Consider the following 16,809-nt stretch of genomic DNA (forward strand, 5'->3'; position numbering starts at 1 on the left):
TAACAAATAATTGCGAAAACCACCCTATGGGCTGTGCGTCGGGTGTTAAACCGGCTGTGCGTCGGGTGTTTTTTTTTACCTGTCGAGATAAAAACTGTTGAATGCAAACCACAAAGTGCATCATTATCTGACTCATATAATATTCCGTGGAGGTCAGTCGCAATTAAATTCAAGAGCTTTCACTCATTCCTGATGACCGTTGTGCTCTCAGAACTTGTAGAACCCATCTCTGGAAACAAAGCCCATCAATCCATCCATAATGAAAAGCTTACTTAACTATCCTAGTTAATGACCAAACAGGGAATTGGACAATGGCATAATTGAGGAGAAAATGGAAATGTATGTTTGGTATTATGGATTTGTGAAACTATAGGATGCCCAGGTAAACAATGAATCTCACATCTATCTAAATACCATATTATCTAAATTACATTTTATTGTAAGCCTTGAGAACAGTTGGCCAACTCGTTACCATGTGTGTAACATGTGATGTGTGTAACATGTGTGTAACATGTGACGTGTGTCTTGTCTTCCAGACACCAAGTCGGTGTGCGTGTTCGGAGGGGCGGAGCACAGCGAGGGAGAGCTCTTCCAATTGGACGCCTGCCGCTTCTGCCGCTGCCAAGGGGGCGTGGCCAACTGTTACCACGCCCAGTGTGCCACCCTGCGTTGCCCGCGGCAGTACACACCTCCGGGGGAATGCTGCCCCGTGTGTGAGGGTGAGCTATGCCAGTTGTGACCTGTGATATAGTCCAAAACGAATAGGCCCAGTTGCAGCCATTTTGAAAACTGACGGCCATCTTGAAAAATTGAGGAATTGTGCGTGGCCCGAGGTTGATTATCAATCAGGGTGGTATAAAGGTGATCTGTGCTAAATGTCATGCTTGTATCACCAACTGTGGATTAACCATGAGCAGATGTACATGTATGCAATTTATCGGCAGCCATATTGGAAAACATGACGCCATATTGGAACCTAATGTTATTTTTTCATCTTACTTGGTAGAAATACCACCAGAACATTATTCTCTTATATCATAATGAGGGGGAAATCAAAGATTTACAGCCCCAGCAAAGTCCAAAATGTATAGGTCCAATTGCAAACTGGCGGCCATCTTGAAAAATGGAGGAATTGTGCGTGGCCCGAGGTTGATTATCGATTAGGGTCATATGAAGATCATCTGTGCCAAATTTCATGCTTCTATCACCAACTATCACGTCAATTTCCCGCCTATAACTATTTCAACAAGGTGTGCAGTCTCATACATGCTGGAACTAACTCCTGACAGGGAAAAGGACAGTGCTGCTGTCGGGTTTAGAACTTGTCCAAAACTGTTTAAATATTCTTAAAATAGCCGATCTGGATAAGCTCACAGCACAAATCGTTGTGAGCTTGTAGCTATTTTCTCTACTTTTGTGTGGCCCTCTTGTATGAGGAAGTATAGCTGCATTAATTCACAAAATGAAAAATAACACAACAAGTTGAAATGCACAGATACAAGGTTTCTGCCCCGCAGCTATCGTCTATTCTCACTTGAGAATATAATAACATACATTTTTAGAAACATTCACCGGCAGGAAAGAAACACAGTTACAAAATGGAGACTTGGGGGGGGGGGGGCGGACATGATGATTAGGGGCTTCTTCCCGAGCCCATCATGGGTCTTTGCAGAGGCACGGAGGTTGACGGGCCTCCCCTCCCGTTTGGGAAATTGCAGTATTTAGTCTCACAGGGGACATTGATGACACACATGAGGCTGTGAACCAGCACCATGCTGGACTGAAGGCTTATGGCTCTGGGCGGGTGCAGGAAGTTAACCCTTGAACTCCCGTTGACGGATTTGACGGAATTGATCAATAAATCCAAACCTCCCGTTGACGGAATTGACGGGCTGTCAATCGGGAGCCTAATCGGGACCTTAATGTAGCAAAAATTTGCATTTTTTGGCTAATTTGGCTAACGGCCGATGTAATCTTCCTAAAACTGGCCGAAATCCGTGCGTGCACGGTCGATCACGCACGCGCGTGATCGCGCATGCATCGCTGCGTAAAATGCGATGTTTTGGGCTTGATTAGAGTTTAATTTGACTTAGTTATGAAAAATACGATGATAGCTTAGCATTCCGGACATCTGATGGTGTTGCACAGTAGCAAAGATACTACCGGATATTTTGATCCAAACCGGAAGTGGTCATCGTTCACTCGCTCCCTTTGGTCAGAATCGGCACAATGGTGACGTTACCACCACCATCAGGACTGATTGTCCCAATACTATAGTCTTGCCCCGTCAAAATGAGATATAGTGTGTAAATCGCGGATTTTTCTTTTGGCATTAAAATTATGAATTAAAAATTTGAATATATGTCACAAAAGGGCTGCTATTGGGGCTGGCACCCCAAGGGTTTTAAGGCGCTTTTACTCGACCACGAAACGAATGCAGTAGGTGGAAAAAAAAGACAATTCTGCAGCGTCACGCGTGCACACAAGAAAGAATTAACATTGTAAAAACAATATACAGTACCATCTAAATAACATCCTGTACATTGAAACTTTAGCATGGCAGATAAACAATGAACTAGTGTCTGCCGAGAATCGTTAGCTACACTTTTCTGCCACCTAGCGTGGCAATAAAAGAGTTGACCTCTGGATGATCGACTGTCATAAGGCAAAGCGAAACTAAATCAAGTCCGTTGTCTTGCCCTCCTCCCCCCCAACGCCACCCCCCCCCCCCCCCTGCACAGACCCGCTGTACCCGGCGCTGAGCGCGGCCGGCTGCTATGTCAACGGGCACATCATGGCGCACGGCGAGCACTGGCGCGAGGACGACTGCACCTTCTGCCAGTGTGTGTCCGGGGAGCGGCGCTGTGTGGCCGCCGCCTGCGCCCACAACTGTCTGAACCCCGTCAAGGTGCCCGGAGAGTGCTGCCCCGTGTGTGAAGGTAAGGCACGCACGCACGCACGCACGCACGCACGCACGCACGCACGCACGCACGCACGCACGCACGCACGCACACACACACACACACACACACACACACACACACACACACACACACACACACACACACACACACACACACACACACACACACACACACACACACACACACACATGCACACACAAGTCATCATCATCATTTTTCGACCGCGGTCAAGATCATGGATTTCACAATGCCACGCGGGACTTCCCAGTCCTTCATTGCCATCCCCAGTTCCTGCTTACTGATGCATGTGTCCCTAGCGATGACATCAGGGAACGACAGTTTTGTACCTCTGGTCTGCTTTGAGGCAGGATTCCAGAGAAGATGGGAAGATATAACCTCATTGTCAGCTCTGTAGCAGTGGCCGGCAAAATGTGTTTTTCTGGATCGGACTAGTGAAGAAACACGGGGAAGGTTGCCATATATTAGAGTTGTCGATGGGTGGCTCTTCCAAGAGAGATTTTGCGCTCTCATTAGAAGGCGGGTGTAAGTGCCATCCAACCGTTTCTCTAATTTATTTGAAAGTGTCCATGTCTCGGAGCCATAGAGTAGAATCGTCTCAACGCTCGTCCTAAATATTTGTACTTTTAACATCTTACTAAGCTGGGATGACCAGATCTTGTGCATGTCATTACAGGCTGACAAGGCCCTACCCTTCCTAGTTTGAAAGTCATTTTGGGAAGTAGATATATATGAACCCAAATACTTGTAGTCATCAACCTGTTTCAGGGGAGTGTAGTTAAGTGTTTTTATAATGTGGTTATTGTTGGATTTGCATATATTTACGTATTCAGTTTTCGTCTCGTACACACATGCACTCACTCAAACCAAACCAAACCAAACATGGAGCCACAGTGAAAAGCTTTTTGTGTTTAATACATTTTGGTGCTCTTCTTAACCCATTTAGACCTGAGACCTGATTCTAAAAAATGTCTTCTGAATCCTGACAGCTTTCTATATCAGTGCCTCTCAAACCATTTCATGTCAAGAACCCCCGGAATGATATGTAATTGGCCGCGGACGGTGCGGCTAGTGCTTAAAACACCAAAAGGGGTTCCCATCCTGAATGGGCCAATTGGAGATAATGTGCGTTTTAAAGGACCACTTCACCACTTTTCAACTTCTCTCCCTATAATTGGTCCTAACTAATGTTCATGATAAAATACCACATTTTTTTCCTACTCAGTCTGTGTCTCATAGGAGGGCTGTGGGCAGTTCAGAAACCCGTCCACCAGTGACATCATCGATGGTGAATCCAAGCTAATAGAAATGGCAGGCTTTCTTTTCCTGAAAAGTTGCAATGCAAAAGTTGAAGCCATCGTTCTCATGATAATAAAAATCTAAATATATTTTAAAACAAATCTTGACGGGTGTCCGAACTGCCCAAAGCCCTCCTATGAGACACAGACCGAGTAGGAAAAAATGGTGGTGTTTTATCATGAACATTAGTGAGGACCAATTATATGAAGAGATGTTTAAAAGTGGTGAAGTGGTCCTTTAAGTGTTAGCCAATAGATGCATTTCCAGACAACGTCACACTGATGAGAAGAACCAGTATGAGTGCGCAGGCCCGGGGCCAAAGGAAACCGATCGCTCATTTTATGTGACCGTTTCTGACCGAGGCTAAGTCATTAAACGACATTTTTTTCATGTCATATGAAAGCAGGGAATCATAGCTTCAAATTGACATATTGGTTGTTCAGTTTGACCCACCAGTTTTGGAGATATGGCTTATAGAGTAATGTCTTGCAGAGAAAACAGGCTTGAAAGGTTCACTTGTGTGGACTCTTAACATTACACCTAGTTACATGTTTAAGCATTTATTTCATATTTACATGTCGATTTCAGCTCTGACACTTATTTCAGACATGCTCTAGTATGTGAAGAGTCTGCCTAGTGCTATTAACTCATTTTGGATTAAAAATAAATGAATTCTCCTGAACAGTTAGTCTTGCTGCCATGTCTCTGTATCAAAAAGAGTCACACATGGCGATGCAATGCAATGTAAAAGTGGTCAGCGCTCACATGTAAAAACGCATCCCATCAAACTTTTCAGATGCCGTTCTCCTCCCAGTGTGGAGGACGAAGAAGCTTTTAGGGTGGATGTTGTTTTACCGTGATCTCTCACTCTTGAAATATACCTTGGTTTATTTGGTGTGGAATCAATAATGGCGATTCTCAAGGCAGTTGTCGTCCAAACCTCCTGTCACAGAGGGAGCGCGCTCGATCCCTACCATCACGGCACCACAGCCTGATTGATAGCGCCGCTGTATCCCTCCAGGGTAACGGTCAACCGCATGGCCGTACACGGACAGAATGTGTCCGTGGCAAAGACTTGGTCTTGTCCGTGGCAAGTTTTTAGATGTTCTGAACAAAGGGAGTCTAGCAACGCGCCTCAAGCCTGGAGCGGCTGATCCGGTGCTGCACAGGTACAGGGACATACGTTGCAGGAGGAGGAGGAGAGGACACTGGGGCAGCACGGACATTTAGAGCCTTTTATTAGGTGCTAAGTATACAGAACCACTAACGTTTCGTCTTCATCAGAGATGTTCTGTTTCACACACCATTATAATGTTCTTATTTTGATCATAACACCCACTTACTGAATAATAATAATAATAATAAACTTTATTTATATAGCACCTTTCATACAGAGTTGCAGTTCAAAGTGCTTCACAGGCAGGACAGAAATACAGGCAGGACAGTTAGGGAATATATTGTATATTGTATATATACATACTATACTATATAATATATTATACATGTGTACTATAAAGTGCTATGACTACATAAAATGCAATTCTAGAGCTGTCTACGTAACAAGCTATAAGTCTGTTTAAAATACTATCTAAGTCTACATAATGTGCTATCTAAGGGGCTAGGCTAGGGCAAGTGCTACGGGCCATGGTGGAGTCTGAAGAGGTGGGTTTTCAGACTACGGCGGAAGATTGGGAGTGAGGCTGCAGTTCTGACTGTGATGGGAAGTGCATTCCATAGTTTTGGAGCCAGAAGGGAGAAGAGTTTGGGACGTGTGGAGCGTTGTCCTGGCGTTTTTAGTGAAGGTACCTCCAGCTTCAGTGAAGGTACATAAAACCAGCACTAACCCATGAACAGCCTTGCGTAGCCAGCCTCCAATCTGAAAGAACATAAAACCAGCACTAACCCATGAACAGCCTCGCGTAGCCTGCCTCCAATCTGCCTTTGCAGTGCATATTGCCCCAGGCAGGTCGCAGTAGTATGGCTGCGCGAGGCTTACTCCATAAAACAACCATTTCACTTGAGAGGACCATACGTACATGTGTCCTACTGTCCTCACAATGTCTATTATCACATTCTACCATCTGGTCCTCACAAGTATAGAAATAAAAGTGTGTGCACGCACGCACGCGCACACAGTCACACACACACTTAAATGAATGCAGAGGTTTGTGAAAGGCAGGAAACCGTTTAGCATGTGAAGCGATTTTGCCTGGGAAGATGGTGTGTGTGTGTGTGTGTGTGTGTGTGTGTGTGTGTGTGTGTGTGTGTGTGTGTGTGTGTGTGTGTGTGTGTGTGTGTGTGTGTGTGTGTGTGTGTGTGTGTGTGTGTGTGTGTGTGTGTGTGTGTGTGTGTGTGTGTGTGTGTGTGTGTGTGTGTGTGTGTGTGTGTGTGTGTGTGTGTGTGAGTGAGTGAGTGAGTGAGTGAGTGTGAGTGAGACACCCACACAAACATACAGATATGCGTTTCACAGACACAAAGAAACATGTTAATGTGCCAGGAGATGGCTGGCCTATTTATGACTGTGATATGGGAATCTGTACATGCACGCACGCACGCACACACGCATAGGCAAACAACAACACACTTGCAAAGACGCATATTGTCTGCAAAGCGCATACACACATAAACAAGCGCACGCACGCACACACACACACACACACACACACACACTGCGGTGTACAGAGGGGAGGAAGTGCAGAGCCATGCAAGTTTTCCGCTCCACAGCCTTTACATTTGTTCAGGGGGTTCAGGAGCAGGCAGGTTGTGTTCTCTGTACTCTGAAACACAGTGAGGTTGTGTTCTCTGTACTCTGAAAGACAGTGAGGTTGTTTTCTGTACTCTGAAACACAGTGAGGTTGTTCAGGGGAGGCAGGTTGTGTTCTCTGTACTCTGAAACACAGTGAGGTTGTTCAGGGGAGGCAGGTGGTGTTCTCTGTACTCTGAAACACGGTGAGGTTGTTCAGGGGAGGCAGGTTGTGTTCTCTGTACTCTGAAACACAGTGAGGTTGTTCAGGGAGGCAGGTTGTGTTCTCTGTACTCTGAAACACAGTGAGGTTGTTCAGGGGGAGGCAGGTTGTGTTCTCTGGACTCTGAAACACAGTGAGGTTGTTCAGGGGAGGCAGGTTGTGTTCTCTGTACTCTGAAACACAGTGAGGTTGTTCAGGGGAGGCAGGTTGTGTTCTCTGTACTCTGAAACACAGTGAAGTTGTTCAGGGGAGGCAGGTTGTGTTCTCTGTACTCTGAAACACAGTGAGGTTGTTCAGGGGAGGCAGGTTGTGTTCTCTGTACTCTGAAACACAGTGAGGTTGTTCAGGGGAGGCAGGTTGTGTTCTCTGTACTCTGAAACACAGTGAGGTTGTTCAGGGGAGGCAGGTTGTGTTCTCTGTACTCTGAAACACAGTGAGGTTGTTCAGGGGAGGCAGGTTGTGTTCTCTGTACTCTGAAACACAGTGAGGTTGTTCAGGGGGAGGCAGGTTGTGTTCTCTGTACTCTGAAACACAGTGAGGTTGTTCAGGGGAGGCAGGTTGTGTTCTCTGTACTCTGAAACACAGTGAGGTTGTTCAGGGGAGGCAGGTTGTGTTCTCTGTACTCTGAAACACATCTATAGAAGGGAAAAGTTAACTAAATGCAGCTCCTAATAGGAATAATTAATTGCAGGCTATCAGAATGTTTAATTGTGTTTAATTATAAGCACAAGGGGTCACTAGTGGGGGGGGGGGGGGGGGGGGGGGGCTGCTGTACCTGGCAACAAACGCTGCACTTTCTGGAGGTTCCATCCCCAGTGTGTCAGTGGTTCTCAACTTATTTCATGTCAAGGACCCCCAGAATTATCTATATTTGGCCGCCGTATCTGTATTTGTATTGGCCGCGTATCTGTATTACGGCCGCCGTATCTGTATTTGTATTGGCCGCCGTATCTGTATTACGGCCGCCGTATCTGTATTTGTATTGGCCGCGTATCTGTATTCGTATTGGCCGCCGTATCTGTATTACGGCCGCCGTATCTGTATTCGTATTGGCCGCCGTATCTGTATTACGGCCGCCGTATCTGTATTTGTATTGGCCGCCGTATCTGTATTACGGCCCGCCGTATCTGTATTTGTATTGGCCGCCGTATCTGTATTATGGCCGCCGTATCTGTATTTGGCCGCCGACCCCCATCTGAAAATATGTGGTTCCAGGGACCCTCACAGAAGCAAAGATTTGAGTTAAAAACGTTCGCTGTGAAAGAATAAATGTTCAAATACAGATAATTCTGGGGGTCCTTGATGAAATATTGAGCACCACTGATATAGAAACATAAGGTATTTCAGAAAACTGGCATGATTTAGAAGAAATGTTTTACATTTCGATGTGCAGGCCTAAATGGTTTAAATCAACACATTACATACTACAGCGTCACACAAAAGCATCTAAAGTATAGCAGATCTACAATGCTCAAAATGCGGTGCAAAGCGACCCGTTTCCAGCTTGTACATCTTCTATTTTCAAATTCCAGTCCTGAAACGTAAACCGTTTTGGGCGTATGAGGTTTCCACCCGACAAGAGATTCTCTTTTTCATGTATTCATTGTCTGTGAACGTACTTCCCGCTCCGTACTGTCTGCTGAACAATAATATTTATATGGATTTACATATCACGTTGACATTGATGGGTTTTTCTTTTACATTATTTTTTTTTAGCAGCAGCAGCAGCACTAGCAGCAGCAATATTTCCCCTCCAGTAGAATTATGTGAATGTTGAAAATGCCATCTTGATAAACCCGTCAGTGAAAGTTTGATTTACCTTCAATGTAAATGTCAGAGGATGATAACTCCCCAAGCAAAGACTTCCCTTCAGCCTCGTCCGACCTGGCGACCTGACAATGTTGGCCATGCCATTAGAGAATTAGCCTGGCCCAGCCAGGCTAGAGTGCTTTCTGGTCTAGAGGGGTGGGTGGGTAGCCTGGCCCAGCCAGCGTGCTTTCTGGTCTAGAGGGGTGGGTAGCCTGGCCCAGCCAGCATGCTTTCTGGTCTAGAGGGGTGGGTGGGTAGCCTGGCCCAGCCAGCGTGCTTTCTGGTCTAGAGGGGTGGGTGGGTAGCCTGGCCCAGCCAGCGTGCTTTCTGGTCGGGGTGGGTGGGTAGCCTGGCCCAGCCAGCGTGCTTTCTGGTCTAGAGGGACGGGTAGCCTGGCCCAGCCAACGGGCTTTCTGGTCTAGAGGGACGGGTAGCCTGGCCCAGCGGAGAAAACAGCGGAGAAAAGTGACGTCACCATTATTTTGATTGACGCCCCTCTGCACTGTAGTTCACGCCCCTTCCTAGACCAGGAAGTGTATCTCGTTCCCCGCCAGGCTTTCATTTTGTGAGCCGTTGCGAACGCAAATAAAAGCCTGGGTACCGAGGCAGTTGGAGAATTAACCTCTTCCAACCTGGCAACCTGACCATGTTGGCCATGCCATTAGAGATTGTCTAAGCGAGACAAATCAGCTGTTCTTCTACGGGAACAGACACACATATTATACATATTGAACCACTTTTCATTGGTTCAATATGTATAAAACCCACACTTAACCACTCACTGTCACAGACAGACATGAGCTGCTCTAATCTGTCTGTGTGTGTGTGTGTGTGTGTGTGTGTGTGTGTGTGTGTGTGTGTGTGTGTGTGTGTGTGTGTGCGTGTGCGTGCGTGCGTGCGTGTGCGCGCGCGCGCGCGTGCTCGCTCGCTCGCATGCGCGTGTGTGTGAGGCAATAACCTTGACGCAGATGGCCACAATGCCAGAACCTGTGTAATGAAGCTTGCATTCAAATCTCAATTCAACACTCTCTCTCTGTCACACACACACACACACACACACACACACACACACACACACACACACACACGTCCTTGTCTCGTGTCTATTGTTTTTTCAACTGGTCCTGCTTGGTTGGTTTTCTGATCCTCATGAGACACACGCACACACACGCGCGCACGCGCGCGCACTGACCTTGGCAGTACATCCAGGGTGGTGATCATAAACAGTCAGTGATGGTATCTGTCTATGAACTACAAAGATCATTATCTTAACATATCGCTGTGTTGTGACCGGTGACAACACACACATCCTTCATTATCTTAACATATCGCTGTGTTGTGACCGGTGACAACACACACATCCTTCATTATCTTAACATATCACTGTGTTGTGACCGCTGACAACACACACATCCTTCATTATCTTAACATATCGCTGTGTTGTGACCGGTGACAACACACACATCCATATCGCTGTGTTGTGACCGGTGACAACACACACATCCTTCATTATCTTAACATATCGCTGTGTTGTGACCGGTGACAACACACACATCCATATCGCTGTGTTGTGACCGGTGACAACACACACATCCTCCATTATCTTAACATATCGTTGTGTTGTGACCGCTGACAACACACACATCCTCCATTATCTTAACATATCGCTGTGTTGTGACCGCTGACAACACACACATCCTTCATTATCTTAACATATCGCTGTGTTGTGACCGCTGACAACACACACATCCTCCATTATCTTAACATATCACTGTGTTGTGACCGCTGACAACACACACATCCTCCATTATCTTAACATATCGCTGTGTTGTGACCGCTGACAACACACACATCCTCCATTATCTTAACATATCGCTGTGTTGTGACCGCTGACAACACACACATCCTCCATTATCTTAACATATCGCTGTGTTGTGACCGGTGACAACACACACATCCTTCATTATCTTAACATTATCACTGTGTTGTGACCGCTGACAACACACACATCCTTCCATTTTCACACGTGCATTTGACTTGTTTACATCATAAAAATAAAATTACTTATTACAAATATACTTTTAAAAAGTATTTTTTTCAATTGGGCTTTTGGACACACAACCCACACCGGGGGGTTCTAGAGTCATGTAAACTTCAGACACATGACAACCAGAACAAGACCAAAAATCATGGCATCTTTTTTCTCTCTTTTTCTTTTAAGTGCGTGCGTGTGTGCGTGCGTGCATGCGATAAACATTGAACCAAATGACACATAGTATCGTAAGTGTTAACAAGATCTCGTGACAAACAAATAACTAGGAAGGATGATGTACAGCTTCTCTTTTCCATTCCGTGTAAAGTAAGCGTTTTGGACATACGAGTTTTCCACCTGACAGAGTCCATGTCAAACAGGTGTCCCCAGGGACCGCGGAACGAGGCAGTTGCCACGGTAACATAGATGACGGCAAAGTGGTTGAGAGACAGCCATGTGACAGTCACACACACACACACACGCACGTGTACGCGAGCGTGCATGCACCGCGCACACACACACGCACACACACGCTATCTGGGAAAGGCATAACACACATTGAGTCAGCCTTGATGCTAGACGCCACATTGCATGCATATTGCATTAGAGAAAAGAGGGGGGAAAAAAAGGCGTGATTAGGTGAACATTGAATTATTTGCAGGGCAGATCAATCAGGAAGCATCTCTTTGTACACGATGATGTCTGCCTCACTGCTTTAGGTAAACAAGAGCGCCCTGTTCTGTCTTCAAACGGAATGCAGTCGAGGTGACTGACTTCACATGGAAACACGTCTGTCTCTGGTTCTCAGAGGGTGGTCTGTGAACCAAATGGACCCGTACGGAACTCTTCACAGTGTACAAATGCAACCAAATGGACCCACATTGTCCTCAGGCTTATATCAGAATACGATTGCAGCTTTTTACAATTGCAAACATGCAAACATGACCCACTTTAATTACTTTAAATTAGTAGCTTAATGAGTAGTATTCAAATGTTATTGTCTTTTTTTATGTCCAATTAAAGGGGCATTCAGTGATTTGGGAAAAAACCCCGGTCCGCCCCGGTACACACACCAAGGCCCGCCCCCGCTCGATCATGATTGGCCCGGTACACACACCAAGGCCCGCCCCCGCTCGATCATGATTGGCCCGGTCCGCCCCGGTACACACACCAAGGCCCGCCCCCGCTCGATCATGATTGGCCCCGGTACACACACCAAGGCCCGCCCCCGCTCGATAATGATTGGTACACACACCAAGGCCCGCCCCGGTACACACACCAAGGCCCGCCCCCGTACACACACCAAGGCCCGCCCCCGCTCTAAGGCCCGCCCCCGCTCGATCATGATTGGCGGAAGGCCAATGTATTTAGTTCGCAAAGTTAAATATTATTAAAGGCTTTTGAAAGGCAGTTGAAATTTACGGTAAATAAATATGTTACTTTTCAGGATTCCAATTAAAAAATAACAAAAAAAATATTCAGGATTTCAATTCAAATTTTGCAAAAAAAATAGCCGATCTACAAGCTCAAAATGTGTCGCATTGCCAGTGGAAACACTCTGAACTGGTTCAATATTAGGCAGGAAAACATAATGGAACCAGTTCAACCCCGGTGGAAAAGACTGGGCCTCAGAGTTTAGGGATGTCCCGATACACTTTTGTCGTTCCCGTTCCGATCCCGATACCACAATGTCTGTGTTAGCCGATACCGAATACCGAATACTTATTTTACTTATTGTCTCCACCAGGCCGAAGGCATGGGGAGAGAGTATGTTTTGCACTCCGTCCCTGTGTCAGATCAGTGGTTAGACTGGCATATTCACCGATACCGATATGACCAAAAAGGACCCATACGTTACCGATACAGTATCGGGACATCTCTAGTAGAAACGGCTTATACACACTGAACTGAACTACATATAACTAACACTGTGTGTGTGTGTGTGTGTGTGTGTGTGTGTGTGTGTGTGTGTGTTGCGTGCGCGTTCCAGAGCCCACCTACATCACGATGCTGCCCCCTACCTGCCCCGAGGAGAACTGCGTCCTGCCCGAGGTGGACTGTCTCTACGGTCACCACACCAACCTGCGGGGATGTCACACCTGCCGCTGTCGCACACGTCAGTACACACACACACACGGACACGGACACGCACGGACATGCACGGACACACGCACACACCCTAATTTATATTGTAAAATAAAAAATCACACCCGTGTGAACTGAGTGGTGTAAGGTCTTATATAGCCTGTCTTACGTAATGAAATCATGTCTGACGTAATGAAATCACACCCGGGTGAACAGGGTGAACATAGCAACCATGCTCATTTTTTCTGCACTAACAAAGCCAGTTGTAGGAAATCACACCCGGGTGAACAGGGTGAACATAGCAACCATGCTCATTTTTTCTGCACTAACAAAGCCAGTTGTAGGAGTGGTTTACACCACTCAAAAAATGGACCCGTTAGGGTTTTATGTGATTGGTTAGCCGATTTGCTCGTCTACATATGACGTACATTTTCCCTTCATTGTCAACGGCATTTAATGTTTGTGTTGCCACAACTTTACGTCATATTTGACAGACATTTAACCTAATTTCTCCTTTCATTGTCAATGGCAAATATGAGACGTGTGGGGACAAAAGCTGAAGGATATAGGAGGGGCTAGAGCGCCCCTCAAAAATAATTAAGTCTGTGTTCGACTAGGCTTTGACTGGATTGCTGAATTCCTACAATACCCATAATGCTTTAGTGCACTTCCCCTCCTTGTGGAGAGGGAGGAGGGGGCATGGAGGTGTGACTTTGTAGTCCAGGAAGGAAGTGAGACCACATTTCCACAACAGGTTTTTTTGGCGTCATGACTAAAATATATATAAAAAAAACATATTACACACATAAAACCCTCCGGAAAGTGTTTCTTGTGTCCTAAATCATTAAAATAAGCTCTGGTTGCAAAGGGGGTGAAGGGGCCCTTTTAACCCATTCAGGACGGAACCCCTTTAGCTAAGCATTATGTTATACTTTAGCTATTGAAAAATAGCAGATCTACAAGCTCATAGATCGTTTTTAACCTTTATCTTTCTTTCTGGGGGGTTCCTTGGAACAACATATTTTCAGATGGGGGTCGGCGGCCAAATACATATAATTCTGGGCGCCCTTGACATGGAAAAGGTTGAGCACCACCCGACATATAGAAACATAGGTTTTTCAGAAAACTGTTAGGATTTAGAAGCCTTTTTTTATTTTTAGAAATAAATAAATGTGTTGCGCATGGTTTTAAACGTCCCTATGGGTGCGTGCATGGAGGGCAGCTTTGATCCTCACAGAATCTCTGGTAACAGAAACATCACAGTCATGTCCGTAGAAGGGCAGCAGAGCCGCTGATACAAAGCCATGGAACTCTTGTTTTCTCCTTTGGCATGGCAACGGTATCATATTTGTGTAGCTCCACCCCTCGGGGGGGGGGGACGACGTCCCAGTCCCAGTACAGACTGCATGGGACTGCATGGGCCCATATATGGACTAACGGAGAGACATGTTGTGTAACATTATGATGATGGAGTGGAGGTTTTTGGTTCCCTCGTGATGCTCTTTGTTGATGCAGCTTTAAGTCACTATGCCGCATTTAGCCGAGTGGGTGCCGTATTTGGGATTTGCCACTTCAGTTTATGGGCCTATCTATGGTCTATCTGTGGGCCACATGGCTCAGTTTATGGGCCTATCTGTGGTCTATCTGTGGGCCACATGGCTCAGTTTATGGGCCTATCTATGGTCTATCTGTGGGCCACATGGCTCAGTTTATGGGCCTATCTGTGGGCCACATGGCTCAGTTTATGGGCCTATCTATGGTCTATCTGTGGGCCACATGGCTCAGTTTATGGGCCTATCTATGGTCTATCTGTGGGCCACATGGCTCAGTTTATGGGCCTATCTATGGTCTATCTGTGGGCCACATGGCTCAGTTTATGGGCCTATCTATGGTCTATCTGTGGGCCACATGGCTCAGTTTATGGGCCTATCTGTGGGCCACATGGCTCAGTTTATGGGCCTATCTATGGTCAATTAGGCTAGTGGTTAAGGTGTCGGCATTCCACGCCAGAGACCAAGGGTTCGATTCCTGGGCGTTTCACATGCCGGATGGAAACCTCACATGGAAAAATATTTCCATGTGAAAATGGAAATATCCATACTATTTTGCTCAGACACTGAGGTCAATTCTCCATTCATTGTCAATCAATAGGAATTTTCATGTTTGTGTAGGACGACAATCTACACTAATCATCATCATCATTTTTCGACCGCGGTCGAGATCATGGATTTCACAATGCCACGCCAGACTTCCCGGTCCTTCATTGTTGTCCCCAGTTCCTGCTTACTGATGCATGTATCCCTATCGATGACATCAGGGAACGACAGTTTTTTACCTCTTGCTGCTTTGAGGCAGGATTCCAGAGAAGAAGGGAAGATATAACCTCATGATCAGCTCTGTAGCAGTGGCCGGCAAACGGTGTTCTTCTGGATCGGACTAGTGAAGAAACACGGGGAAGGTTGCCGTATATTAGATTAGTCGATGGGTGGCTCTTCCAAGACAGATTTTGCGCTCTCATTAGAAGGCGGGTGTAAGTGCCATCCAACCGTTTCTCTAATTCCTTTGAAAGTGTCCATGTCTCGGAGCCATAGAGTTGAATCGGCTCAACGGTCATCCTAAATATTTTTTACTTTTAACATCTTACTAAGCTGGGATGACCAGATCTTATGCATCTACATTAATGGCTGAATATAGGAGGGGCTAGCGCCCCTTAGAAATATCAAATGTAGCAGATCTACAAGCTCTAAGTGTGACGCTTCGCACCACGTTTAGATCTTGTAGATCTGCTGCTTTTGATGCTTTCGTGTGACTCTTCTTACCTTTATTTGTAGTTGTTACGTCCCCACCAAAGAGGTCCAGGTGTTATTTGTAGTCGTTACTTCCCCACCAAAGAGGTCCAGGTGTTATTTGTAGTTGTTACGTCTCCACCAAAGAGGTCCAGGTGTTATTGGTAGTTGTTACGTCCCCCAACAAAGAGGTCCAGGTGTTATTTGTAGTTGTTACGTCCCCACCAAAGAGGTCCAGGTGTTATTTGTAGTTGTTACGTCCCCACCAAAGAGGTCCAGGTGTTATTTGTAGTTGTTACGTCCCCCAACAAAGAGGTCCAGGTGTTATTTGTAGTTGTTACGTCCCCACCAAAGAGGTCCAGGTGTTATTTGTAGTTGTTACGTCCCCACCAAAGAGGTCCAGGTGTTATTTTGTGCAAAAGTGCATTATTGGCTATTTCCCCTACCATAAGCCCTCAATGAATTGCAGGGCTAATGAGTTGAGTTGTGCTAATTCGCTTATTTCCATCGCTCAAAAATAAAAAATAAATGGTGTATATCCTCTCTTCATAGTTCATAATGTAAATAGTATCCCAAGCGGCACACTTCACTACTTATTTTGATGGATATAAGCGAATTAGCACAAAAACCCAACCCATTGAGGGCTTATATTAGGGGAAATAACCAATATTGCACTTTTGCACAAAATAACACCTGGACCTCTTTGGTGGGGTGACGTAACAACTACAAATAAAGGTACGAAAGCCTTCTAGCATGGAATTTTCCTTTAACACTACTCTTACCAGTACAGTCCATTAATCCATTGAGACCTGGAACGCATCCATGTCACGTTAGCGTTTAACCACATTAACCATTAACCCATTTTGGGGCGGGAACCCGTTTTGGTGTTT

The 16,809-nt window shown here is 45.9% G+C and overlaps 1 protein-coding gene across 1 annotated transcript in view; it reads left to right on the plus strand.

Annotated features, from left to right (window-relative positions):
- The window catches only part of crim1 (cysteine rich transmembrane BMP regulator 1 (chordin-like)), a 327,198-nt gene that overhangs the window by 265,341 nt on the left and 45,048 nt on the right, over window positions 1–16,809 (plus strand). The window contains exons 6-8 of the mRNA XM_079527939.1: window positions 537–719; window positions 2,742–2,939; window positions 13,039–13,164. Coding sequence (XP_079384065.1) covers window positions 537–719; window positions 2,742–2,939; window positions 13,039–13,164 — 507 coding nt within the window. The remainder of the gene's footprint in view (window positions 1–536; window positions 720–2,741; window positions 2,940–13,038; window positions 13,165–16,809) is intronic.

Source organism: Electrona antarctica (assembly GCF_951216825.1).
Source record: "Electrona antarctica genome assembly, chromosome: 18".
In the NCBI taxonomy this organism is placed as follows: Eukaryota; Metazoa; Chordata; class Actinopteri; order Myctophiformes; family Myctophidae; genus Electrona; species Electrona antarctica.